We start from the raw sequence: 23,717 nt of genomic DNA on the forward strand, positions 1-23,717 counted from the left end.
GGTCCCTCCTAAGCTTCTGTGATTCTCATGGCTAGGTCCTGAGCAGCCCTTGGCTTACCTTGGGGGCAGCTGGGTTAGAACATCCCCAGGATGGCAAAGCCTAGCTGCCCCCCCCCCCCCCCGTTTTCTAGCTAGGTGAAAGGAGAACTCACTAGTTTCAAATGTCCCAGTGGGTGATCTCTCTGCGGGGGGGGGAGGGGGCTGTTCAGGGGAGAGCGCCCTGCATGGGGTTGGACCATGCAGCACTCTGCGGCTGAGCTGGGGTTTGACTGGGAACGCAGCCCTGGTGTAGCTAAGACCCCGCTGCCCGGCGCTAGCAGGAATGTCTCACGTCCTAGCTCCCTGCTACAGTTGGGGAAGTTGAGGCACCGAGAGAAGACGCGATTTGCCCGAAGTGCCAGCGCTAGGGCCCGAAGCCAGGAGCCCTGATCGGTCCCGGCACCTGGTCAATGGCTTCCCACACTCAGCCAGGGGGTCCCGGCTGGCTGCGCTGCCACCACCCGGCTCAGACCGGAGCCAAGCGAACGTCACACGCCACCTGCTGCGCTGCCAGGGCGGCGATGACCGAGACCCCGGCCCGCCCCGCGGTGCTGGCCCGTCGGGTCCCGTGCGCGGCGAGCTGCGCGGTGCGCACCGCCACGGAGGCGGCCTGCGCCCCCGCGCTGTGCCAGCGGTCCCCGCGCAGGGCGCACGCAGCCACCAGGCGGAGCCCGGGACCGACGCACACCGCCGGCTCCCGGAGCGGCAGGCGGGCCCGGCGCTTGGAGACGCGGGGGGCGCCCGGAGCTCTCGCCAGGCATTGGCTGTCCCCGTGGCAACGGGCGGCTTGTGGGGAGCGCAGGCGCCGCCCCCTATTGTGTTACTGGTTCCAAGCGGGCTGGCGGGATCGGGGCCACGGGGGACCCGGCGAGCTCCCTCCTGCGCGTCCCAGGGAAGCGGCCGGCCCGGGCTGGCGATGAGCGCCTGGGCCCCGGCAGCTCGCGCGGCGCCGACTCGCTGCCCGCCGGATGCGGGTGCCCGGGAGAGGCCCCTGCCGGTCCCGAAGCGTGTCCGGGCGCAGGCCGGGGGGACTGGCGACCGGAGCATGGCGCCGAGGCTGCGCTAGCGCTCGGGGTGCGCGGGGCGCCGCGGTGCCAGCGGAGGAGCCTTGTGTGCCCATGGCGAGCGCGCGTGCAGGTACCGGGGGGCGCCGGGGCGCAAGGCGGGCGTGCTGGGGCCGGACTCCTGGGTTCCATTCTGGCCCGGGGGAGGGGGGTGTCTCTAGGTAGCAGGGATGAGGGTTGGGAGGACTCCTGGGTTCTGTCCCTCCCACTGCCCCCTCTGTGCCTCCGCTTCGCCGTCTGTAGTGACCCAGCCGGGGTGGGTGGGGGGGAGGCGCTGAGATCCCGTGGGAAGGGTGAACACAGGAGGTGCGAGGGAAGAGGCTGTGGTGGGGGGCGAGCCTGGCCAATGGGGGCTGCCCGCGCCAGACGCCACAGTGTTTGTTTTTGAATGTTTTGCACCGGCGATGGCTGTGGTGCGGGGCGGGGCGGGGCGGGGCGGGGGTGGCTGGGCGTGGGCAGGGGCTGGACTTCGCCGTTGGCTGCAGGCATATTCGATCCTCGCAGGAAAGTTGGTTTTGTTTTCCGCATAAAAGCAGGGAAGGGCCCTGCATGGCAATCGGATCCGGGACCTAGAACAAAGGCAGCGGCCAGGTAGGAGCTCGGCTTAGCGCTGCTCCCCTCGCATATGCCCAGGAGCACTGGGCCCTGGCAATGCCAGGGACAGGGAATGGGGCTGGTGGGAACGGACAGTGAGAGCCTCCCCTGTCGGGATCTGCCAGGCCGCATGCCTAGATCAGCACGAGGGCAGTAGGCCCAATGCTGCACCAGGGCACTGAGCGGGCACTGCACCAGGTTCCTGCTGGGCATGTGCTTCTTATTAACGGAGTCATCAGCTGGGAAGAGCCCCAGCAAAGCAGAATGCAAAGGCTCCCAGCAGGAGCAGGGCTGTGTCCCCACCCCCATATCCAGGGGTCCCTGGGCTGGAGATAGGTAACGTACCTGAAGGGACAGGCTGGCTGAGGGCTCCGTGCCTGTCCCTAAGGGGGCTCTTGCTGTACCCAGAAGAGCACAGACTCTGGGGGAACTGGGTGAGAGAGAAGTGATGAAAAGAGAAGAGCATCCCGTGCTGCTATTAACAGAGCAGGGGGAGAAAGGGGTGCAAATGGGAGGCAGATGCTTTCTGAGCGCTTGGCTGTGCAGTGTCTAGCTGGGGCAGGGACATGCTGGGACTCCTGGCCCCTCTGCTCGGCCCAGGTGTTGAGCTGCTCCCTAAGGGCTTTGTGCTGGTTTATTTCCTAGGTGTTTCTCCAAGCTCCCGATAGCCCGCAGGAGACCAAAGGGCAGCTGGGAGCTGAGACAAGCTGGATCTTGCCTGGACTGCGGCGCCCAGTCTGTGCTGGTTTGAGGAGCCGCACTTTTCAATCAGGCCACCTAGGAACAGTGCCAAGGAGTCCTGTGCTCCTGGCCCTAACGGGCCTCACCTGGGAGACACCAGACCCTTCTGCCCCATCGCACAGCCATTCGGTCCTTGCCCCCCAGCCCCGGCCTAGTCTCTAATTGGGCAGTGCAGCGACTTGGGACAGGTGGTGCGACGCGGCTGTCGGGGGAGCTGTGCTATGAATTGGTGTTTATGGATTGCCTACCTCAGCCTGTCCGCCAACAACTTTGCTGAAGGTAAGCGGGTGCGCATGGCACGCTGTATTGGGTATTCTCCATAGCTGTACGCACCAGGGACCTGACCCGGAGCCACTGAACCCACTTTCTGTGGGTTTGAATTGGATTTGATCAGGCCCCAGAGCTTGGGGTGTGCAGTGGGGAGGATGCAGGAGCTGCTGAGGTCATGATTAGAACAGCAAAGAAGGCTAATGTTCCTCTGGGGGACCATGTTCATGGAGAGCAGAGACAGTGATGCTGCTGAACTGCCAAAGAGGAGGGGGTGGGAGGGATTGCCAGGGAGGTGGTGCCCTGCCCAGGCAGCAGGTTACATTAAGGGAGCTCCACTGGGGATGCTCAATCTCACTGACCATGACGACTGGATCCCTGAGGGCCCCTGGCGCTGCCCCTGCCCTAGAGTTCCAGCAAGCAGCCTGCAGGGCTGTTCGAGAGAGTTATTTCCTGCTGCAGAGGGTCTGAGGTGGGAGATGCAGTAACCCCCCACACACTTACTCCATTCCTTTCCCTTCGGCCCTGCATTCTGCAGTGATGTAGATGTGGATATCCATGGATCATGTTTGTGGATCAGATGTGGATACAAACTTTGTATCCATGCATAGCTCTAAAAAGGAGGGCAAAGATGGTGCTCTTCCTCTGTGAAGGGTGCTGGGATGTGGGGATGGAACGCACTGTGTTGTTGTGGCACACACAGCAAAGCCGGACAGGGCGCAGTGTTAGCTCTCACCTTCTCCTGCCTTTTGGGACCGTGAGCTGCACCCCACGGGGCTCCTTCATCCTCAGCAGAGCAGTGTGAGGTACTCTCCAGGAGTCACTCTCCAGGAGTCACTTATGGCCCAAGAAGCCGTTCCCTTTCAGGGTTTTCGATTCTGCTCTGAGAGCGCCATGCCCAGGGTGCTGGGTGTGATGGGCCCTGCCATGCTGCAGGGTATTGGGCTGGGCAGGGCACACAGGCTCTCCTTGCATAACCTGGACACCTGTGGGGCTTGGCTGGCTGCTGCGGGGCCTATTGGTGCTGTGTCTGAGCTCCAGGACATTGCAGGGGCTCCACTGGAGACCGTGGGCTGCAGCTCATGGGACATCCTCCCCATGAGCGTGAAATCTCCCTGTGCTGGCCCTGCAGGTAACGGCCAGGTGGAGTCTCAGGCTGTGGTTGGGCGTGTTGGAGAGAGCGTGATCCTGGGCTGTGACCTCCTGAATGCAGAGGAGGCGCGCCCCCATCTCTACGTGATCGAGTGGGTCCGCTTTGGCTTCCTCCTCCCCATCTTCATCAAGTTTGGGCTCTATTCCCCACGCGTCGATCCGGAGTTTGTAGGTGAGTGCATGCTGGGACAGCAGTGGAAAGGGGAACCCATTGGGAGGACCTGGGGGCTGGGAGGTAGCGGAGGGGACGGGACGCTGGTGTATATCAAGGTAGGGGATGTCAGGGGTAGGGCTGGGAGGTAGCGGAGGGGACGCTGGTGTATATTGAGAATGGAGAAGTCGGGAGGCAGTGGGGACTGGGATGTAGTGGGGGGGACGCTGCTGTAAATCAGGGCAGGAGAAGTCCGGGGTGGGCTGGGAGGTAGCGGAGGGGACACTGGTGTGTATGGAGGTAGGGGAAGAGGGGGGAGGGGCTGGGATATAGCGGAGGGGATGCTGGGGTACATTGGGGTAGGAGAAGTCAGGGGTGGGGCTGGGAGGTAGCAGAGGGGATGTTGGTATATATCGATGCAGGAGAAGTCCAGGGGGAATGGGATGTAGCAGATGTATATCAGGGTAGGGGAAGCTGGGGGTGGGGCTGGGAGGTGGCGGAGGGGACGCTGGTGTATATCAGGGTAGGGGAAGTTGGGGGTGGGGCTGGGAGGTAGCGGAGGGGACACTGGTGTATATTGAGAATGGAGAAGTCGGGGGCGGGGGGGCTGGGATGTAGCAGGGGGGCTGGGGTGTAGTGGGGTGGGACAGTCGGGGGGGCTGGGAGGTAGCGGAGGGGATGCTGGTGTATGTGGAGGTAGGGGAAGTTGGGGACATGGCTGGGACGTAGCGGAGGGGATGCTGGTGTATATCAGGGTAGGGGAAGTTGGGGGTGTGGCTGGGACGTAGCTGAGGGGATGCTGGTGTATATGGAGGTAGGGAAAGTTGGGGACAGGGCTGGGACGTAGCTGAGGGGATGCTGGTGTATATGGAGGTAGGGGAAGTTGGGAACAGGGCTGGGAGGTAGCGGAGGGGATGCTGGTGTATATGGAGGTAGGGGAAGTTGGGGGTGTGGCTGGGACGTAGCGGAGGGGATGCTGGTGTATATGGAGGTAGGGAAAGTTGGGGACAGGGCTGGGACGTAGCGGAGGGGATGCTGGTGTATATGGAGGTAGGGGAAGTTGGGAACAGGGCTGGGAGGTAGCGGAGGGGATGCTGGTGTATATGGAGGTAGGGGAAGTTGGGGGTGTGGCTGGGACGTAGCGGAGGGGATGCTGGTGTATATGGAGGAGGAAGGCCGGGACGTAGCGGAAGGGACGCTGGTGTATATGGAGGTAGGGGAAGTCGGGGGGCTAGGGCGGCTGGGATGTAGCGGGGGGGCTGGTGTATATCAGGGTGGTACAGTTGGATGTAGCGGGGGGGATGCTGCTGTATATTGGGGCAGGAGAAGTCCGGGGGTGCTGGGAGGTGTCTGAGGGGACGCTGGTGTGTATGAGGTAGACGTCTGGCAGGGTGGAATGTAGCAGAGGACATGCTGGCCTGTCTCAGGGCTGGAGGCTCCCAGGGTGGGACGCAGTGATGGGGGAGCAGTAGGGCAGTGGCTGGTTCTGTGGCATGCGATCCAGTGGCTGAGGTGCAGTCGGGGGGCTGGGCTTACACAGCTGCATGGTGTTTGCCTTCCCTGAGGCGAGCCCATCCCACCCTGGGGCCCAGAGGAGTTTCCTGGCAGGAGCCCTGGGTTCCTCCCGTGACTGCAGTATCTAGTGACTGGCCAGGCCCCAGGAGGGTGAGGCCGTGGCATTCCCTGTGCTGGACTTGCTCTGGGTCTTCCTGTGTGTACAGCGCACTAGTGCTCTGCCTGCCGCGCACTCCTCCCCGCCCCCCCCCCCCCGGCTGGGCCCCAGCCGAGGGCTGCTGCTGTCAGGCTGCATTAGTCATGCCCCATGGGCTGCGTGGTGCAGCAGGCAGGGCTTTCCCCTGCCCAGGGTGGCTGAGGGAAGGGAAGGCCATGGGGCAAGGCAGGGAGGTGAAGGGGTCCGTCCCTGCAGCTTGGACTGACTGGTCCAACTGTCCCTGCTGGTAGGGATGGGGGTGGGGGGGGAGGGGGGCTGTGAGGGGCTGCATGGCACCAGGCAGGGTTCCCTCCCCCACCCTCATGCCTAAGGCTCTGTGCTGTGGGGGGTGGGAGGGAGGCAAATCTGGCCTCAGCCACATACAGCCCAGCTGATGGCTGAGTGTGGGGGAGGGGATGGGGCCGTGCATACAATAATGGGCACCTGCTGCGGCAGGAAACTCCCATAGCGTGACCCTCCCCTTATTGATGTGCTGGTGGCCTCTGCTTGCCAGGAGACTCTCCTCCCTCCAGCCTGGGAACAGGCCTGTCTGGGGCTGCGTGAGACAGGTGCACTGCCAGGCTCTGAGCCCGCGTCCATGCACAGCGTCACCTGTCTGCACTGGAGTGGGAGTGTTTCAGTGGCTCGGTGGTACATCTCTGCCTAGTCTCTCCTGGGCTGTGTCTTGCTGCCCCACGTGCATGCGTCCTGCTCGGCGCAGGGCAAGGGGGAACCAGGAGGAAGCGTCTTGCCCTGCACTTCCCCAGCCAGAGCTGCCAGGGACCCGCGTTTTCGGGGCTCGGCTCTGGAACAGCACAGCAGGCCACACGGGGAGCTGGACTCCCTGCCGCACAGAACCTTGCGGGGGCTCGTGGGGCTGGGGCTGCTGGGCGAAGGGCAGGCAGCAGATGAAGGTCCAGGCCTGAACAAGCTGCTGGCCCCTTTGTGCTGGGCGCAGGAGCTGGGTGCCTCGGGCCTGGGCCTCACAAAGGCTCTTTCTTGCTAGGGTCAGAGGTCAGATTGACGCTGCTCCTGGGATCTTTGTTCCATTCTAATCCCATAATCCCAACTGGGGCCTGCTGCTGCCGGGGGAAATTCATGCCTGGACACCAACTGCCACCTGGGGCTCCGGGATGAGCTGGGATCCTGTGGGAGCCCTTGGCACAACCTTGAGTGTGGACTTGTGTGTGACAGTCACAGCCCATTCCCTTCCCCGACTGCACTGCTCCTGCATCACAGCCCTCGGCCCCTGTGTTACCACCCCCCCCACACACACACTTCTCTTCACAGCCTCCTGGCTCCTGTTACAACCCCCGAGCTGCCCCATCCACAGTGCCCTGTGTCACAGCCCCCCTCCCGAGTCACAGCCCCCCTAACCCCATCTACACTATACCTGCATCACCATCCCCACACCCTATCTGCACTTCTCTTCACACTCCCCCATCCCTGGTTCCTGTTACAATGCCCCCTCACCCACACACACTGCCCTGTGTCACAGCCCCCCACTCCTGTATTACACCCCCCCCGCCCCATCCACACTGCCCCTGTATCCCAGCCCCTGCCCCACGCGCACTGTCTGTGTCACACTCCTCCGCCCCATCCATGCTGCCTTGTGTCACAGTGCTGCCCATCAGCTGCACCTACCCAGTATGTCTAATATTCCCTGCTCCCCACCCCACCCTTGTTGCCCTGAGTACCAGACAGCTCCCCCTACAGGAGAGGACTAAGTCCTACAACACCATGGAACTGGGCACTGTCCTGCCTGTTCAGGCCCCAACCAGTCGCAGCTCTGAGAGTCACTCAGTGTTTGGGGACCAACAGAACTAAAATCTCCTTGGGAGACACGGACACACATACACACCCCTCTCCCTCTCCCAGGCCAGCCCTGGGTTAGGATCTCTGTGTCTGAGCGGTCCTCTACACCCCCCGCCCACTCACTCACACTGGGGCTGAGCCAGCCTTTCTCCACACTGTGGCTTGACTGCTGCTGGAGCCCTGGGGCTGTGTGTGCTGCCTACTCAGCCCTGCCTGGTGGGTCACTTGAAGGTTGAGCTTGGGGAGGGGATTTCGGCAAAGCTGCTAATTGGCAGTACTGGGCGGAGTGGGATTTGGAGCGAAGCTGCTGGAGAGGGGACAGTGGCGTGGGAGGGGGATGTTCTCCTACTCAGAGGATATTTAAAGTGGAACAGTGGCAGATTTTCGGGGCTCTTTGCAGACGCAGAGGCGTGAGCAACAGGATCTCCTCTTAATGAAAGGGAAAGGATTGGTGTCTGTTGCAGGGAATGCTGAAAGCTTTGGCTTGGGGCGGAGTGGGAGGGCTGGCTATGGGGCTGGAGAGTGACAGCCCTGAGACCAGGGCTGAGACTGGTGGCACTAACACATCCCAATAACACAAACCACCTCCCAATAAAGATCGGTTACAGCCAGGCTGCAGGGGGCAGGGTGGGACAGAGCTGGAGCCCCCAAACTTTGCTCAGACAAGGCTGCATTGGCAAACTATAGCAGGAGTATCCCTCCAGCGTGAGCAGGGCTGGCTGCAAAAATATTGCTGGACTTTGTTTCAAGAGCAAAAATAAAAAAAAAGTGAATCCCTCCTGTGCCCAAGCTGTCCAATGAGAGCTGGTGTCTTGGACACCAAAATGCAGAACAAGAAAAGCCTGTGGCCAGCACGGTGGCCCTGCACCCACGGAAATCGCAGCTTTCAGCATGGGTTGAGGTGGGGAGGATTTAGGTGAAAAATTATCATTACTTTAGCCAGCTGTAAGCATGGGAGAGACACTGCAGTGGGGATGGGGGGGTGTTGATATAAACTATTTATCTGAAAAACTTGGCCCAGCTCTGCTGCTCAGCTGACAAGTATGTGCTGCTCCTGGGCGAGTCCCACTGGGCTCCCCCGCCTACTCTCAGATTACCCAGCAGGAAAGTCTCTGCCTTCCGAATGGAGCTAATTCCACCTGTCTGTCTCCTAATGCCTTTAACCCCATCCCCAAAGCACAAGCCAGACTGGAATCCAGCTCCTCTCCTGTGGCTGTGCTGTCTCTGCAGGGCTAACGAGGGAGCTGATGGGACTCTGATGCCTGGATAAAGGGAGCTATTTGCGGAGTAGCACACCTCTTCAAGGCCTCTGTCTCCAAGTCTGCCCTGAGGTCTGGTTTCTGGGGGTGTGGAAGGCATTCCTGGCGGGCTCTGGTTCCCTGGTTGGAGGGCTGCCCCAGCTGCCCCACTCAGCCTGTGACTCAGAACTGGCTCCTTTCTCCCTGCAGCTGTGGCTGCTGTTCCTGGTATGTGAGCTGCTGAGGCCAGGGGTCTCGCCAGGGCGGTGGAAAGCAGGGTTCAGTGCTGCTCGCAGGCATCTCTACATCAGTGAGGGGCTCCCCTGATGCTACCTACTGGCCAGGCCTGAAAGCACAGCAGCTTGCGGGGCCCCTCAGGGACAGCCCAGCCAAGACTCCCAGCATGCTACAGGCATGTTTGTCACTGGTTAAGAGCCTAGCTCCCTGGAACCATAATGCAATGCCAACCTGTCAATGCCTCATCCTCCCATGGCACAGTCCTGGGCCTGTAGGTCTCTTGAAGGAGGATTTAAAAGCCTTGGGTTCTGTCTGCTTTGTATAGGCAGTTCAAGATCCCAGGCAATTCCTTTTGACACTAAATGTTTGCTGTGTTGACCAGTTGCCACCTCCCTAGAGGTGGCTGCACTTCAGTACTTCTGTATGCATCAGTCCTAATGCAGGTGCAGTGCCATGCATGGAAGCATGCACCAGCGGCAGAGACCACGTCCGGGGGGATGATGTATTTCTGGGTGGATTGGGATACTGACAGGATGACTCTGCTCCCAATAGTGATTGCAATAAGAGCACATTTCCTCCCTGCCCTAGTCAGCTCTGTGGAATGCAGCAATTCCCAGCAGCCCTGCATGCTCCAGGAGCCGCTCCTGTGGGCGCAGTGGCAACACAACTGGGGAGAAGTTGCAGTTGGCCACACTGAGGCAAAAGGGCCACCCAGGGGAGGGCAGCGAGAGGTCTGCAGAGCCCCTCTCCTGGTACTGATGAGGGAAAAAGATGAGCCTGGTTTGACTCATGGAGTGCATGGAGGGAGCCTGGGGGCTGGCACATGGAAAAGCTGGTTGGCTGGATACTGACCAGAGAGATCCAATTAAGGGCAGAGGGGATGCAGCTGTGAGGTCATTGGCCCCAAGACACAGTTGCACTGGGATGGGGTGCTGCCAGAGGCGCTCGGCCCAGAGCTGTGCTGGGGGGAGGGTGCTGGGCCCAGGGCTGAGCCGTGCTGGCGGGAGGGGGCAGGGCTGGGGGCTGGACCCAGGGTAGAGCCAGGGGAGGGGAGGGGAGGGCCCTGGGCGGAGCCATGCTGGGAAGAGGGGGACTGGGAGGGTGCTGGCCCAGGGCAGAGCCGTGCTGGCGGGAGGGGGCAGGGCTGGGGGCTGGACCCAGGGTAGAGCCAGAAGCGGGGAGGGGAGGGCCCTGGGCGGAGCCATGCTGGGAAGAGGGGGACTGGGAGGGTGCTGGCCCAGGGCAGAGCTGTGCTGGGGGGAGGGTGCTGGCCCAGGGCAGAGCTGTGCTGGGGGGAGGGTGCTGGCCCAGGGCAGAGCTGTGCTGGCGGGAGGGGGCAGGGCTGGGGGCTGGGCCCAGGGCAGAGCTGTGCTGAGGGGAGGGGCTGGGAGGGCACTGCGCCCAGGGCAGAGTCCTGGGGCTGCTCAATGACACCCTTGTTCCCATGGCAACTGGCTGCTTATTTTCAATCTTCCCTGGGGGATGGGGGTGAGTTAGGAGTGGAGTGGGGGCGGGGCCTGCCAAGGGGAAGTGCCTGTGGTTTCACCAGGGAGGTCAGGCTGGGATTTCAGTCCTGTTGCCACAGTTCCCATGTGGTGCTTTTCAAACAGCTCCAGCCGTTGGTGGGAGCAGCTGGCCGGGGGCCAGGAAGAATCTCACATATACCCCTGCATGTGGCATGCCCCCTGGGCCGTGAGCAGGGGAGGGCAATCGCTTAGGATGCGGCTGCTGCTGGTGAGGCCTGGGGCAGGCCGTGACTCTTGTGTCTCCTGGAAGGCTGCTTCCTCCACGCTCCTATGTGCTGCTAGTCGGGCTCCCTGTGAAACAAGCTGGGGGCCAGGAGTCACTCTCCCTGCCCAAAAAGAACAGGAGTACTTGCGGCACCTTAGAGACTAACAAAGTTGGTTGGGCAACTCCCACCTTTTCATGCTCTCTGTATGTGTATCTATCTCCTCACTATATGTTCCAGTCTATGCGTCCGATGAAGTGGGCTGGAGCTCACAAAAGCTTATGCTCAAATAAATTTGTTAGTCTCTAAGGTGCCACAAGGACTCCTGTTCTTTTTGCGGATACAGACTAACATGGCTGCTACTCTGAAACCTAACAAATTTATTTGAGCATTAGCTTTCGTGGGCTAAACCCCACTTCATCGGATGCACACGGTGTGGAAAATACAGTAGGAAGCTATATATATATATATACACAGAGAACATGAAACAATGGGTGTGACCATACATACTATAATGAGAGTGATCAGTCAAGGTGAGCTATTACCAGCAGGAGAGAGAGAAACTTTTTGTAGTGGTAATCAAAATGGCCCATTTCCAGCAATTGACAAGAAGGTGTGAGGAACGGGGCGGGAGTAGGGTGGGAATAAACATAGAGAAATAGTTTTAAATAGTGGCCTGGCTGGTCCCCTTGGCGGGGCTGCTGGCGCTGCTGGCCGGCCCCGGGGGCGCTGGGGAAGCGGAGTGAAGTGAAGACGCTGAAGGACGAGACGTGGCGGGAGCTGCTGCAGGCTGATTGAATTTTATGCTCCCTGGTGTCCTGCCTGTCAGAACTTGCAGTCTGAATGGGAAAAGTTTGCTGAATGGGGGGAAGATCTTGGGTTTTTTTTTTGGTTTTTTTTATCATGGAGGGGAGGGATAGCTCAGGGGTTTGAGCATTGGCCTGTTAAACCCAGGGTTGTGAGTTCAATCCTTGAGGAGGCCACTTAGGGATCTGGGGCAAAAATTGGTCCTGCTAGTGAAGGCAGGGGGCTGGACTCAATGACCTTTCAAGGTCCCTTCCAGTTCTAGGAGATTGGTATATCTCCAATTATTACCATTACCTATTACCTAAAGATGCAGGATCTTAGTGCCACTAGACAAAGCAAGCCCTTCTTAATCTAGGCCCTAAAGCAAGCCTGAGCTCTTGCCCCCTGTCCCTGCCTGGCAGCTGGGCGCAACCACACCCAGACAGGACTGGCTAAGGCAGGGCATGGAGTTCCTCTCTCCCTAGGGTCCTGTGGGGCTAGCGGTAGGTGTCCTGATCTTGCCAGCCTCTGTCTGCCTGACTTGGGGGTGGCTCCATGGGGGCTGCTTTGGGGTGGTGTTTGGAGGCCCCTGGGAATGGATTCAGTTCAGACCAAGTTGCTGCCCAAGTGGTGTCTGCATCATGGACACAGTGAGCAGAGCGAGGTCCAGGGGAGCTGCTTCTGGCCCGCTGCAAGGAACTGAGTGTGGGGCACTGAGGGGCGGCCGCTGAGCCTCGAGTAAATCCCCACCTGGGACAAGGATGCGGCACCAGTGCTGCTGCCTGGGGGGGATGTGAACAGTTCTTCCTCTCTCCCACCCTCATTTCCCCATCTCCCCCAGGTCAGTCAGTGCAGCCTCTGTCCCCCAGCTACCCTGCTTTGCCCTCCTCTCCCAGCCCTGACCTGCCACTCCTGCTGCCAGACACAGAAGCAGCTAATGGGGGGGCTGCAGCCTCCCTTGTATCCCTTTGAACAGTGGTTGCTAAGCAATGGGAGGCTGGGGTTGCTAAGGTCAATGATGTTTTGTTGCCAATCCTCTTGGTGAATGAGGGGGAAGGAGTGGGCAGAGCCAGTGCAGGGGATTATGAAGGGGCTGGGGGAGGGGATCGGGGAGGGGTCCCCACTGCAGTCTTTTTGCAGGGTTTAGTTCCTTCCAATGGGGCCTTTGTTTAGGAGCCTGGCTGCTGCTCCAGGGTGGGGGAGGGGATTCCCCTGGAGCTCCCCCCCTCACTGACTCTGCTACCCACCCCCACCTGGCCCTGCCCATGTGTGATACCCATCACCCCTCCTCCTTGCCTGGAGGCCTCGGGCCTCTCAGCTGGCAGGCACAGAAAGGGTGGAGTGGGATGGGGGAGAAGGGGACTCCTGGATTCCAGGCAGCCCTGGGCCTACATTTGGGCAGTCCCAGGAGCGGCTCTAATTGACCCAGGCTGCAGACCAGTATTGCTGGAGCATGTTCTCCTTTGCCAGGCAGTTGCAAGGGACTAGCAAAGGGGACGCTGGGCCTGTGCTGCACATACACTGGGCACCATTACAGCAGGGCTGGGATCTGGCCCCTTGTCTACACTGGCAGTTTGCCTCAGCTCCCCCAGGTGCAGCCCTTCTGGCAACCAGCCGCAGCTGGGGGAGCACTAGGCATTGCAGCATTACCAGCTCACCTGGGCCTGCTCTGAGCAGGGTTAGGCCACGTGGCAGTTAATGCGCTACTGGCTGGTCTATGCTGGAACCCTTTGCCATGGGTGCCACAAGTCCGGTCGTGGAGCTGAGAGTATCATAGAATCATAGAATCTCAGGGTTGGAAGGGACCTCAGGAGGTATCTAGTCCAAGCCCCTGCTCAAAGCAGGACCAAACCCAACTAAATCATCCCAGCCAGGGCTTTGTCAAGCCTGACCTTAAAAACCTCTAAGGAAAGAGATTCCACCACCTCCCTAGGTAACCCATTCCAGTTCTTCACCACCCTCCTAGTGAAAAAGTTTTTCCTAATATCCAACCTAAACCTCCCCCTCTGCAACTTGAGACCATTACTTCTTGTTCTGTCATCTTCTACCACTGAGAACAGTCTAGATCCATCCTCTTTGGAACCCCCTTTCAGGTAGTTGAAAGCAGCTATCAAATCCCCCCTCATTCTTCTCTTCTGCAGACTAAACAGTCCCAGTTCCCTCAGCCTCTCCTCATCAGTCATGTGCTCCAGCCCCCTAATCATTTTTGTTGCCCTCCGCTGGACTCTCTCCAATTTATCCACGTCCTTCTTGTAATGTGGGGCCCAAAACTGGACACAGTACTCCAAATGAGGCCTCACCAGTGCTGAGTAGAGGGGAATGATCACATCCCTCGATCTGCTGGAAATGCCCCTACTTATACAACCCAAAATGCCATTAGCCTTCTTGGCAACAAGGGCACACTGTTGACTCATATTCAGCTTTTCGTCCACCGTAACCCCTAGGTCCTTTTCTGCAGAACTGCTGCCCAGCCATTCGGTCCCTAGTCTGTAGCAGTGCATGGGATTCTTCCGTCCTAAGTGCAGGACTCTGCACTTGTCCTTGTTGAACCTCATCATATTTCTTTTGGCCCAATCCTCTAATTTGTCTAGGTCCCTCTGTATCCTATCCCTACCCTCCAGCGTATCAACCACTCCTCCCAGTTTAGTGTCATCTGCAAACTTGCTAAGGGTGCAGTCCACACCATCCTCCAGATCGTTAATGAAGATATTGAATAAAACTGGCCCCAGCACCGACCCTTGGGGCACTCCACTTGATACTGGCTGCCAACTAGACATGGAACTGGCTGCCAACTAGACATTGATCGCTACCCGTTGAGCATGACCATCTAGCCAGTTTTCTATCCACCTTACCATCCATTCATCCAGCCCAGACTTCTTTAACTTGCTGGCAAGAATACTGTGTGAGACTGTATCAAAAGCTTTGCTAAAGTCCAGAAATAGCACATCCACTGCTTTCCCCTCATCCACAGAGCCGGTTATCTCATCATAGAAGGCAATTAGGTTAGTCAGGCATGACTTGCCCTTGGTGAATCCATGCTGACTGTTCCTGATCACTTTCCCCTCCTTTAAGTGGTTCAGGATTGATTCCTTGAGGACCTGTTCCATGATTTTTCCAGGGACTGAGGTGAGACTGACTGGCCTGTAGTTCCCTGGATCTTTCTTCTTCCCTTTTTTAAAGATGGGCACTACATTAGCTTTTTTCCAGTCATCCGGGACCTCCCCCGATCGCCATGATTTTTCAAAGATAATGGCCAATGGCTCTGCAATCTCATCGGCCAACTCCTTTAGCACCCTCAGATGCAACGCATCCGGCCCCATGGACTTGTGCTCATCCAGCTTTCCTAAATAGCCCCGAACTACTTCTTTGTCCACAGAGAGCTGGTCACCTCCTCCCCATACCGTGCTGCAGAGTGCAGCTGTCTGGGAGCTGACCTTGTCTGTGAAGACAGAGGCAAAAAAAGCATTGAGTACACTAGCTTTCTCCACATCCTCTGTCACTAGGTTCCCTCCCTCATTCAGCAAGGGGCCCACACTTTCCTTGACTTTCTTCCTGTTGCTAACATACCTAAAGAAACCCTTCTTGTTACTCCTAACATCTCCGGCTAGCTGCAACTCCAAGTGCGATTTGGCCTTCCTAATTTCACACCTGCATGCCTGAACAATACTTTTATACTCCTCCCTTGTTATTTGTCCAATCTTCCACTTCTTGTAAGCTGTTTTTTTGTGTTTAAGACGAGCAAGGATTTCACTGTTAAGCCAAGCTGGTCGCCTGCCATATTTACTTTTCTTCCTACACATCGGGATGGTTTGTTCCTGCAACCTCAATAAGGTTTCTTTAAAATACAGCCAGCTTTCCTCGACTCCTTTCCCCGTCATGTTATTCTCCCAGGGGACCTTGCCCATCAGTTCCCTGAGGGAGTCGAAGTCTGCTTTTCTGAAGTCCAGGGTCTCTGTTCTACTGCTTTCCTTTTTTCCTTGTGTCAGGATCCTGAACTCGACCATCTCATGGTCACTGCCTCCCAGGTTCCCATCCACTATTGCTTCCTCTACTATTTCTTCCCTGTTTGTGAGCAACAGGTCAAGAAGAGCTTTTCCCCTAGTTGGTTCCTCCAGCACTTGCACCAGGAAATTGTCCCCTACACTTTCCAGAAACTTCCTAGATTGTCTGTGCACTGCTGTATTGCTCTCCCAGCAGATATCGGGGTGATTAAAGTCAACTTGGATAAACTGAGTTTACCCACTTCTTGTTTGGGGACGGTGGCGTTTAGCTTAGGTTAGCTTAGCCCCTTCATTGTTTATCACTACAACCCTGCACAGGGGCTGGTGCAGGGACAGGGAATCCCAGCAAAATGCTGGTGTGTACCCAGCCTGAGGGGACTGTGACCGTAAGGCTTGGGGCAGAGGACTGGTGAGCACACACATGCTCATGAGAGTGCAGGCAAGTCTGGGGGATGGGGGAAAGCAGGGGAGTGTGTAGCAACCTGCCACCAGATCAGGAATGGGCCCAAACCTAGCAGGACACCCGCCTGGTGCACATCTAAGCCCTGTGACTGGGGTCACATGGTGACATGCTGGCTGTGGCCACACTAGAAAGGGTTTGCCAGTAGAGGTTAGAGTCATAGGGTTAGAAGGGACTGCAAAGGTCATCTAGTCTAACCCCTTGCCAAGATGCAGGATTTGTTGTGTCTAAACCATCCCAGACAGATGGCTCCAGCCTCTTTTTGAAAACCTCCAGTGGAGGAGCTTCCACAACCTCCCGAGGCAGTCTGCTCTGCTGTCCTACTGTTCTTACCATTAGGAAGGTTTTCCAGAGATTTAATCTAAATCTCTATGCTCTAGTTTGAACTCATTGCCTTTTGTCCTGCCCTCTGTGCAGGGGCGGCTCCAGGCCCCAGCACGCCAAGTGTGTGCTTGGGGCGGCATGCCGCGGGGGCACTCTGCCGGTCGCCAGGAGGGCAGCAGGCGGCTCCGGTGGACCTCCCGCAGGCATGCCTGCGGAGGGTCCGCTGGTCCCGCAGCTCCGGTGGAGCATCTGCAGGCACGCCTGCGGGAGGTCCACCATAGCCGCGGGACCAGCGATCAGCAGAGCACCCTCGTGCTTGGGGCGGCGAAATGGCTAGAGCCACCCCTGCCTCTGAGACAAAAGAGAACAACTTTTCTCCATCTTTTTTATGGCAGCCTTTCAAGTATTTGAAGACAGCTATCGTGTCCCCCATTAATCTCCTTTTCCAAACTAAACATACCCAGTTCCTTCAGCCTTTGCTCAGATGGTTTGCATTCCATCCCTTTGATCATCTTTGTCACTTGCCTCTGGCTCCTTTCCAGTTTCTCTACATCCTTTATATACACTGGTGACCAAAATTGGACCCACTACTGCAGCTGAGGCCTAAACAGTGCTGAGTAGAGCAGTTCTATCACTTCCCGGGGCTTGCATGCTATGCTTCTGTTAATGCAACCTAAAATTGCATTTGATTTTTTTGCAACAGTTTTGCATTGCTGACTCCTGTTGAGTTTGTGATCCACCACAGCTCCCAGATCCTTCTCAGCAGTGCTGCTGCCAAGCCAGGTATCCCCCATTCCGTATTTGTGCATTTGCTTTTTCTTCCCTACGTGTAGCACCTTACATTTATCTTTGTTTAATTTCATTTTGTTGTCTGTAGCCCAGTTCTCCAATTTTATCAAGATCCTTCTGAATTTTAGCTCTATCCTCCAAAGTGTTGGCAACCCCCTCTAGCTTTTTGTCATCTGCAGATTTGATCAGTATGCTATCTAGCCTTACATCCAGGTCACTGGTAAAGATATTAAATAACACTGGACCCAGAACAGATCCCTGTGGAACCTCACTTTTGAGACCTCACTTCACTCCAACATCATTCCATCAATAGTTACTCTGTTTGTGATTGTTTAACCCAGTGGTTCTCAAACTGTGGGTCGGGACCCCAAAGTGGGTTGCGACCCCCTTTAAATGGGGTCGCTAGGGCTGGCTTGGACTTGCTGAAGCCCGAGTCCCACTGCCCAGGGCTGAAGCCCTGGATGGCAGGGTTCAGGCGCCAGGCCCCCTGCCTGGGGCTGAAGCCCTTGAGCTTTAGCTTTCCCGGAGTGGTGGGGCTCAGGCTTTGGTCCCCCACCTGGGGCAGTGGGGCTTGGGTAGGTTCAGGCTTCGGTCCCCCCTCCGGGGGTCGTGCAGTAATTTTTGTTGTCAGAAGGAGGTTGTGATGCAGTGAAGTTCGAGAACCCCTGGTTTAACCAGTTATATATCCACTTAATGGTAGTTCTGCCAAGCCTGCATTTCTCCAGCTTACTTATCTATCAGAATGTCATGTGGGACTGTCAAAAGCCTGGCTGAAATCCAGGTATATTTTGTCCACCAAAGAGTTACCCTGTCAAGAAGGAAATCAAGCCAGTTTGGCATGATTTGTTCTTGATAAATCCATGCTGGCTGCTAGTGATCACCCCTTCATCCTCCAGGTATTTGCAAATTGAATGTTTTTACGTTTCTGTAGTAGCTTCCCAGGTATTGAGGTCAGTCTGACTGGTCTATAGTTCCCTGGCTCCTCCTTTTCCCACTTTTTAAAGATGGGGACTACGTTAGCCCTTCTCCAGGCTTCCAGGACCTCTCCTGTCATCCATGAATTTGTGAACATTATTGCCATTGGCTCCAAGATTTCTTCAGCTAATTCCTTCAGTACCCTCAGGTGAATAGCATCCATCCCCACTCATTTGAATTCATTCAAATTGGTCAGAAGATCTCTGATATGTTCTTTACTTATCCAAATCTGCATCCCTTCCCCTTTTTTGTCTATGGTAACTTCGCAAGTCTCAGTTCCCCAAACCAAATGAACTACCCCATTGAAGGACTTTTTTGACAGGATAGCTCTGTCTACACAGCTGTGTCGGTCAGAGGTGTAGGATGGTTTCTGCCCCACACTCCTAACAGACACGGCTTTGCCAGCAAAACTTTGTAATGTGGACCTGGCCTTTGATAGCTTTTTAGGCAAAGGGAGTCTTGTGGAATGGGATTGTGCTGAGGTGGTGGAGAGTGTTTCTCAGAGAACTGTGCGGTGAGCCCATGTTGCAGAGTATTCCTCTCAACCCGCAGAGGCCTAGTACAGATCCCACCTCCATGTAGGAGAGGGATTGGGTGATGACCTGTAGCTTTGTGGGGCTCTGGGGTGTGCTCTGGCTCAGGGGAGGGGTCGCTCAGTGGTTTGAGCATTGGCCTGCTAAACCCAGGGTTGTGAGTTCAGTCCTTGAGGAGGCCATTTAGGGATCTGGGGCAAAAATCTGTCTGGGGATTGGTCCTGCTTTGAGCAGGGGTTTGGACTAGATGATCTCCTGAGGTCCCTTCCAATCCTGATGTTCTATGATTCTATGAACCCACGCAGCCCGAGTCAGCACCATTGTTAAAATGGACAAGCCTCGGAGACTGCAAGGGGGGGAGGCCAGTGTGGGTGTGAAATGAGGGATAGTTGAGCAGTGACCTATGTTGAGAGAAAATGTGTGTGCTCACACACCTTTATATGTGTGTGTGCAGGTAGAGGTAGGTATATGTGTGTGGGGATCCTGGTGTGTACATACAGGAAAGTGGCCACGGGCAAGGATATGTTTGATGTGCATGCTTATGGGTGGGTGGCAATACATGTGTGTTTGTGGGTTACATGCAAATGTGTGCGCACACTTGTGCAGGTATGGGTGTATGCATACAAGTCCTAAGCAGATGTCTCTCTCTCCCTGACAGAGACGCTGTCTTTTTTTTTTTTTTTACACTTTGTTACCCACGAAAGCTTATGCCCAAATAAATCTCTTTGTCTTTAAGGTGCCACCAGACCCTTGTTGTTTTTGTGGATACAGACTAACATGGCTACCCCTCTGATATTTGTGTAGCTTGTCATGCCAACGATGTATTATTGAATTGTACTGTATGTGTGTGCATATCAGTGTGTGAGCATAAAGACATGGGTCTGTATAGGTGAACAAAGTGTGTGTGGTGTATGTGTATTAGGGTGTGTGTGTATATGTCTGTACCTGTGTGTGTGTTGGGTTGATATATAAGATATTGGTGTGTGTAGGTATATGTATCAGGGGTGTGTGTGTATCAGGAATGTAGCAGTGTGTATTGGGGGGGGTGTAACATTGTGTATCGGGGTAGCTGTGTGTATTATGTGTGTGACTAGCAGTGTCTAGCAGGGTGTGTGTGTAGTGGTATGTGTTGGGGTAACTGTATGAGGAGGGTGTAGCAGTGTGTCTTTGTGTAGGGGGCATGTAGCAGCGTGTAGTGGGGGTAGCTGTGTGAATTGGTGATGTGTAGCCGAGTCTAGCGGGGAAGGGGGGTTTAGCAGTATGTATTGGGGATAACTGTGTATTGGGGTGTAGCAGTCTATATTTGTGTAGGGATGTGTAGTGGGGGTAGCTACTTGTATCAGGAGGATGTGTAGCAGGGGGTGTTTAGCAGCATGTATTGGGGTAACTGTATGGGACGGCGTAGCAGTGTCCATATGTGTGTGTCGGGAGTGTAGCAGTGTGTATTTGTGTCAGGGGTGTAGCTGGGTAGCTACGTGTATCAGGAGGATGTGTAGCAGAGTCTAGCGAGGCGTGTATCAGGAGGATGTGTAGCGGGGGGTGTTTAGCTGAATGTATTGGAGTAACTATGTCTGGGAGGGTGTAGCAGTGTCCATATGTGTGTGTCGGGGGGGTGTAGCAGTGTATATTTGTGTCAGGGGTGTAGCGGTGTGTAGCTGGGTAGCTACGTGTATCAGGAGGATGTGTAGCGGGGGGTGTTTAGCAGCATGTATTGGAGTAACTATGTCTGGGAGGGTGTAGCGGTGTCCATATGTGTGTGTCGGGGGGTGTAGCAGTGTGTATTGGTGTGGTGGCGAGTAGCAGTGGGGTAGCTACGTGTGTTGCGGGGGGGCGGGTGTAGCCATACGTAGCAGGGTGCGTGTACACGCAGTGCATCACAGCCCCTGCGCTGAGTCAACTGCCCGCTGCGCTCCTGAGCCGATTATGGCTCTGATAATAGCCCTGGGGATTAGGGAGTTGCATTTGCTGCTTCTTTAGGGTTCTTAGCCTCCCGCTCATGAAAGAGGCTGTGCACTGGGCCACCAGTTGGTCTCCCTGCAGCCCCAGACAGTGGGACTAGGGGCAGCCCCTGCACCTGGCTTGTTGGCTCCTGCCAAAGCCGCCCCCGCCCAGTCCCGTCCCAGCCTGGGGTGTGTATTCAGGGGCAGGGAGGTGGGGACACAATGCTCGAGGCCTGCAACCTCCATGGGGAGGCTGGGTGGGAGATGGGGTCAGGCTGGGGACCAGCAGCTCAGGTGGCTGGCAGGGGTGGGGACTGCTGGGGGAGGCAGAAGTTACTGTAGTGGGGGAGGGGAGGTTCAGACTCACAGGGGTTCAGTGAGGGCTCCAAGGATATGCGGGGAGGGGCAGGGAGGGTGGATTGGCCAGAGCTGAGGCAGGTCGAGGAGCAAGGGCTTCCTGGCGATGCTGGCGGGGGGGCCCGCAGGCCAGAGGTGAAAGTAAGCCGGTCCGGTCCGGCGTACCAGCAAGAGCCAGTAAGCCGTGCCAGACTGGACCAGCTTCCACTGTGGTGATTTAAAGGGCCCAGGGCTCCAGCCGCTTCGGGGAGCCCTGGGCCTTTTAAAGTGCCACCGGTGCTCTGGCAGCCGGGCTCGGGCAGGAATTTAAATGGCCTGGTGCTCCTGCCGCTGTGGGGAGCCCCGGGCCCTTTAAATTCCCACCAGAGCTCCAGCAGCTGGGCTCGGGCGGGGATTTAAATGGCCTGGTGCTCCTGTCACTTCGGGGAGCCCTGGGCCTTTTAAATTCCCACCAGAGCTCCAGCAGCCGGGCTCGGGCGGGGATTTAAATGGCCTGGTGCTCCTGTCACTTCGGGGAGCCCTGGGCCCTTTAAATCTCTGCCAGAGCTCCGGCAGCTGGGCCCCCGCGGTGATTTAAAGGGCCTGGAGCTCCGCAGCGGCTAGAGCCCCGGGCCCTTTAATTCGCCCCTGAGCCCCGGGGCTCTCAGCCGCCTCTGCAGCTGGGAAGCTCCGGGGTGATTTAAAAGGCCCTGGGGCTCCCAGCCACAGCCAGAGCCCCAGGGCCTTTAAATCTTGAAAGGCCCCGCCTCTTCCGGTTGAGGCCACGCCCCCGCTCAGGGCTCCGGGGTACTGGTAAGTCCTTTAAGTTACTTTCACCCCTGCCTCAGGCTCACAGGGAGGTGCGGTAGCAAGGACTCCGAGGGGGAGGGGCAGGCCAAGGATGGGAGGCGGGTTTTGGGTGGGGTGGCACTGGTGGTTAGTGGGGGAAGGGGGCTGGAGGGGGCTCCCTGAGGAGGCAGCAGCTGCTGGGGAGGGGGCACTCAGCATACTGCAATCTGCAGGACTTGCGGCCGGGGGCTCCCATGCCATAGCAGGTAGAGAGGCTGGTACTAGGGGCGGGGGCAGGCCCAGGTGGGGATTATGGAGCTGGGGATGATTCTGGGGCCCCTCCTTAGACTCTCTGCCCCAAGCCACCTTTCTGCATCTCCCCTCCCCCGCTACGTCGCCCCTCCTGTGTCTAATGCTGGGTCTGTGTCTCTGCCCTCCGACCAGGTCCCCAGCCAGGCATTTGTTTGCCTGGCAGTTCCCAGCCCCCCTATCCCAGCCGGGAGCGAGAGCAGGGCCGGGACGCAGGTAGTTGAGCTGTAGGGCCTCGGCCTGGACCAGGAGCCAGCTGGCCCCTCTGGACGGGCTGGGGAAGAAGCTTGGTGCTGTGCTGGGGAGGCCAGGATGTGCTGAGTGGGGATTGGATAGACTAGAGCTCATTGCTCTGGAGCCTAGGGGCTGTGAGATACTGCACAGCAGGGGTTGGCGCAGGCTGGGCATGTGCCCTCCAGCACACGGCTGGCCCAGGCAACTGCCCTCAGGTAGCGGGTGTTCCCAGGCCAGGCAGCTTCCCCTGCCGGTGCCTGGCACTGCCCCCAGGCAGCTCGGTGGTTGAGTGACAGGCTGGCTCTGTGTTGGCAGGTCGTGTGCGGATCCAGGAAGGCGCCTCGCTGCAGATCGACCTCCTGCGTGCCGAGGACCAAGGCTGGTATGAGTGTCGCGTCCTATTCCTAGATAGGCACAGCAATGACGACGAGTTCCAGAATGGCACCTGGACCCACCTCACTGTCAACTGTATGTGCCAGGCCAGGCGTCGGTGTGCTCTGGTGGGGAGGCCGGGCAGTGCCACAGGGAGACAAGGAGAGATATAGGCAGTGCCAGCCGTGACCAGCCTCCCCCGTGCAAGGACACTTGAGATCTTGGTGCCAGCTGTGACCAGCTCTCCCCATGCAGGGACCCACTGGGTCCCGGTGCCAGCTGGGACCAGCCCCCTGACCCTCATGCCAGACCTCTATGGGTCCTGGTGCCAGTGAAACCAAATCCCCCTCTTCCTGGGGCATATTGGGTCCTGATGCCAGGCATGATCACCCCCTGTCCCTGTGCCAAGGCACTCCGGGTCCTAGTGCCAGTTGTGTCTAGCCCTTGCCTGTGTTGGGGGTCTCTGGGTTCTGGTTCCAGGCATGACCAGTCCCTCCCCTGTGACAGGGCACTCTAGGTCCCCATGCCAGGTGTGTCCAGCCTTCCTCCATGCAGGGATGCCCTGGGGCGTGACCAGCGCTCCCTCCCCATGCTGGGCACAAGATTTGCCTGGCACCAGCAGCTATTACGGCATTCTTAGGCACCTGCACTGACACTGGTCTCCCCAGCTCTGTGTGAAGGAGGCATTGCCTCCCCTACGTAGGGCCTAGGTTTCCTTGAGGCAGTGCTCTGGGTGCCTGCCTGCACCATGGCAGGGGGCAGTGCTGGGCAGGGCCTGCTGGGGCCATCGTGGCCCCATGCCGTGTCTCGGGCTGGGCCTGCTGGCGTTCCAGGGGGATTGCAGGTGTTGGATCCCAGTTCTTGTATTGGAATGGGGGGCTCCCAAACCCTGTGGCAGACTCGAAGCAGCTGTGACATGGTGTTCGATGCAGTGGGGCCGGACGGGCAGGGTGCAGCGAGGGCTGAGTGTGCTGGGACACTGGGGGTGCAGGCTCGTCTGCATTTGGACATGGGGCTGGGCTTGAGACTTGACACCTCTCCCCACTTTGGCTGGTTTGGCAGCAAGGCAGCAGTGGGCTGGCATGGCTGGTGCCAATGTGTGTAGGGCTGCTGAGGAGCAGCGGGAGCTGG

The 23,717-nt window shown here is 57.6% G+C and overlaps 1 protein-coding gene across 2 annotated transcripts in view; it reads left to right on the top strand.

The window, feature by feature from the left end:
- The first annotated feature begins 880 nt into the window (after positions 1 to 880).
- The window catches only part of IGSF9 (immunoglobulin superfamily member 9), a 55,852-nt gene continuing 33,015 nt past the window's right edge, over positions 881 to 23,717 (top strand). The window contains exons 1-4 of one of the 2 annotated variants that reach the window (XM_044991204.1): positions 881 to 1,176; positions 2,343 to 2,717; positions 3,838 to 4,029; positions 22,530 to 22,682. In XM_044991204.1, the coding sequence (XP_044847139.1) occupies positions 2,660 to 2,717; positions 3,838 to 4,029; positions 22,530 to 22,682 (403 nt within the window). In that variant the 5' untranslated portion in view covers positions 881 to 1,176; positions 2,343 to 2,659. Of the gene's footprint in view, positions 1,177 to 1,563; positions 1,695 to 2,342; positions 2,718 to 3,837; positions 4,030 to 22,529; positions 22,683 to 23,717 lie in introns of those variants that run through there. The other variant, XM_044991206.1, reaches the window with a different exon arrangement.

Source organism: Mauremys mutica, chromosome 17, assembly GCF_020497125.1.
Source record: "Mauremys mutica isolate MM-2020 ecotype Southern chromosome 17, ASM2049712v1, whole genome shotgun sequence".
NCBI classification, from domain to species: domain Eukaryota; kingdom Metazoa; phylum Chordata; order Testudines; family Geoemydidae; genus Mauremys; species Mauremys mutica.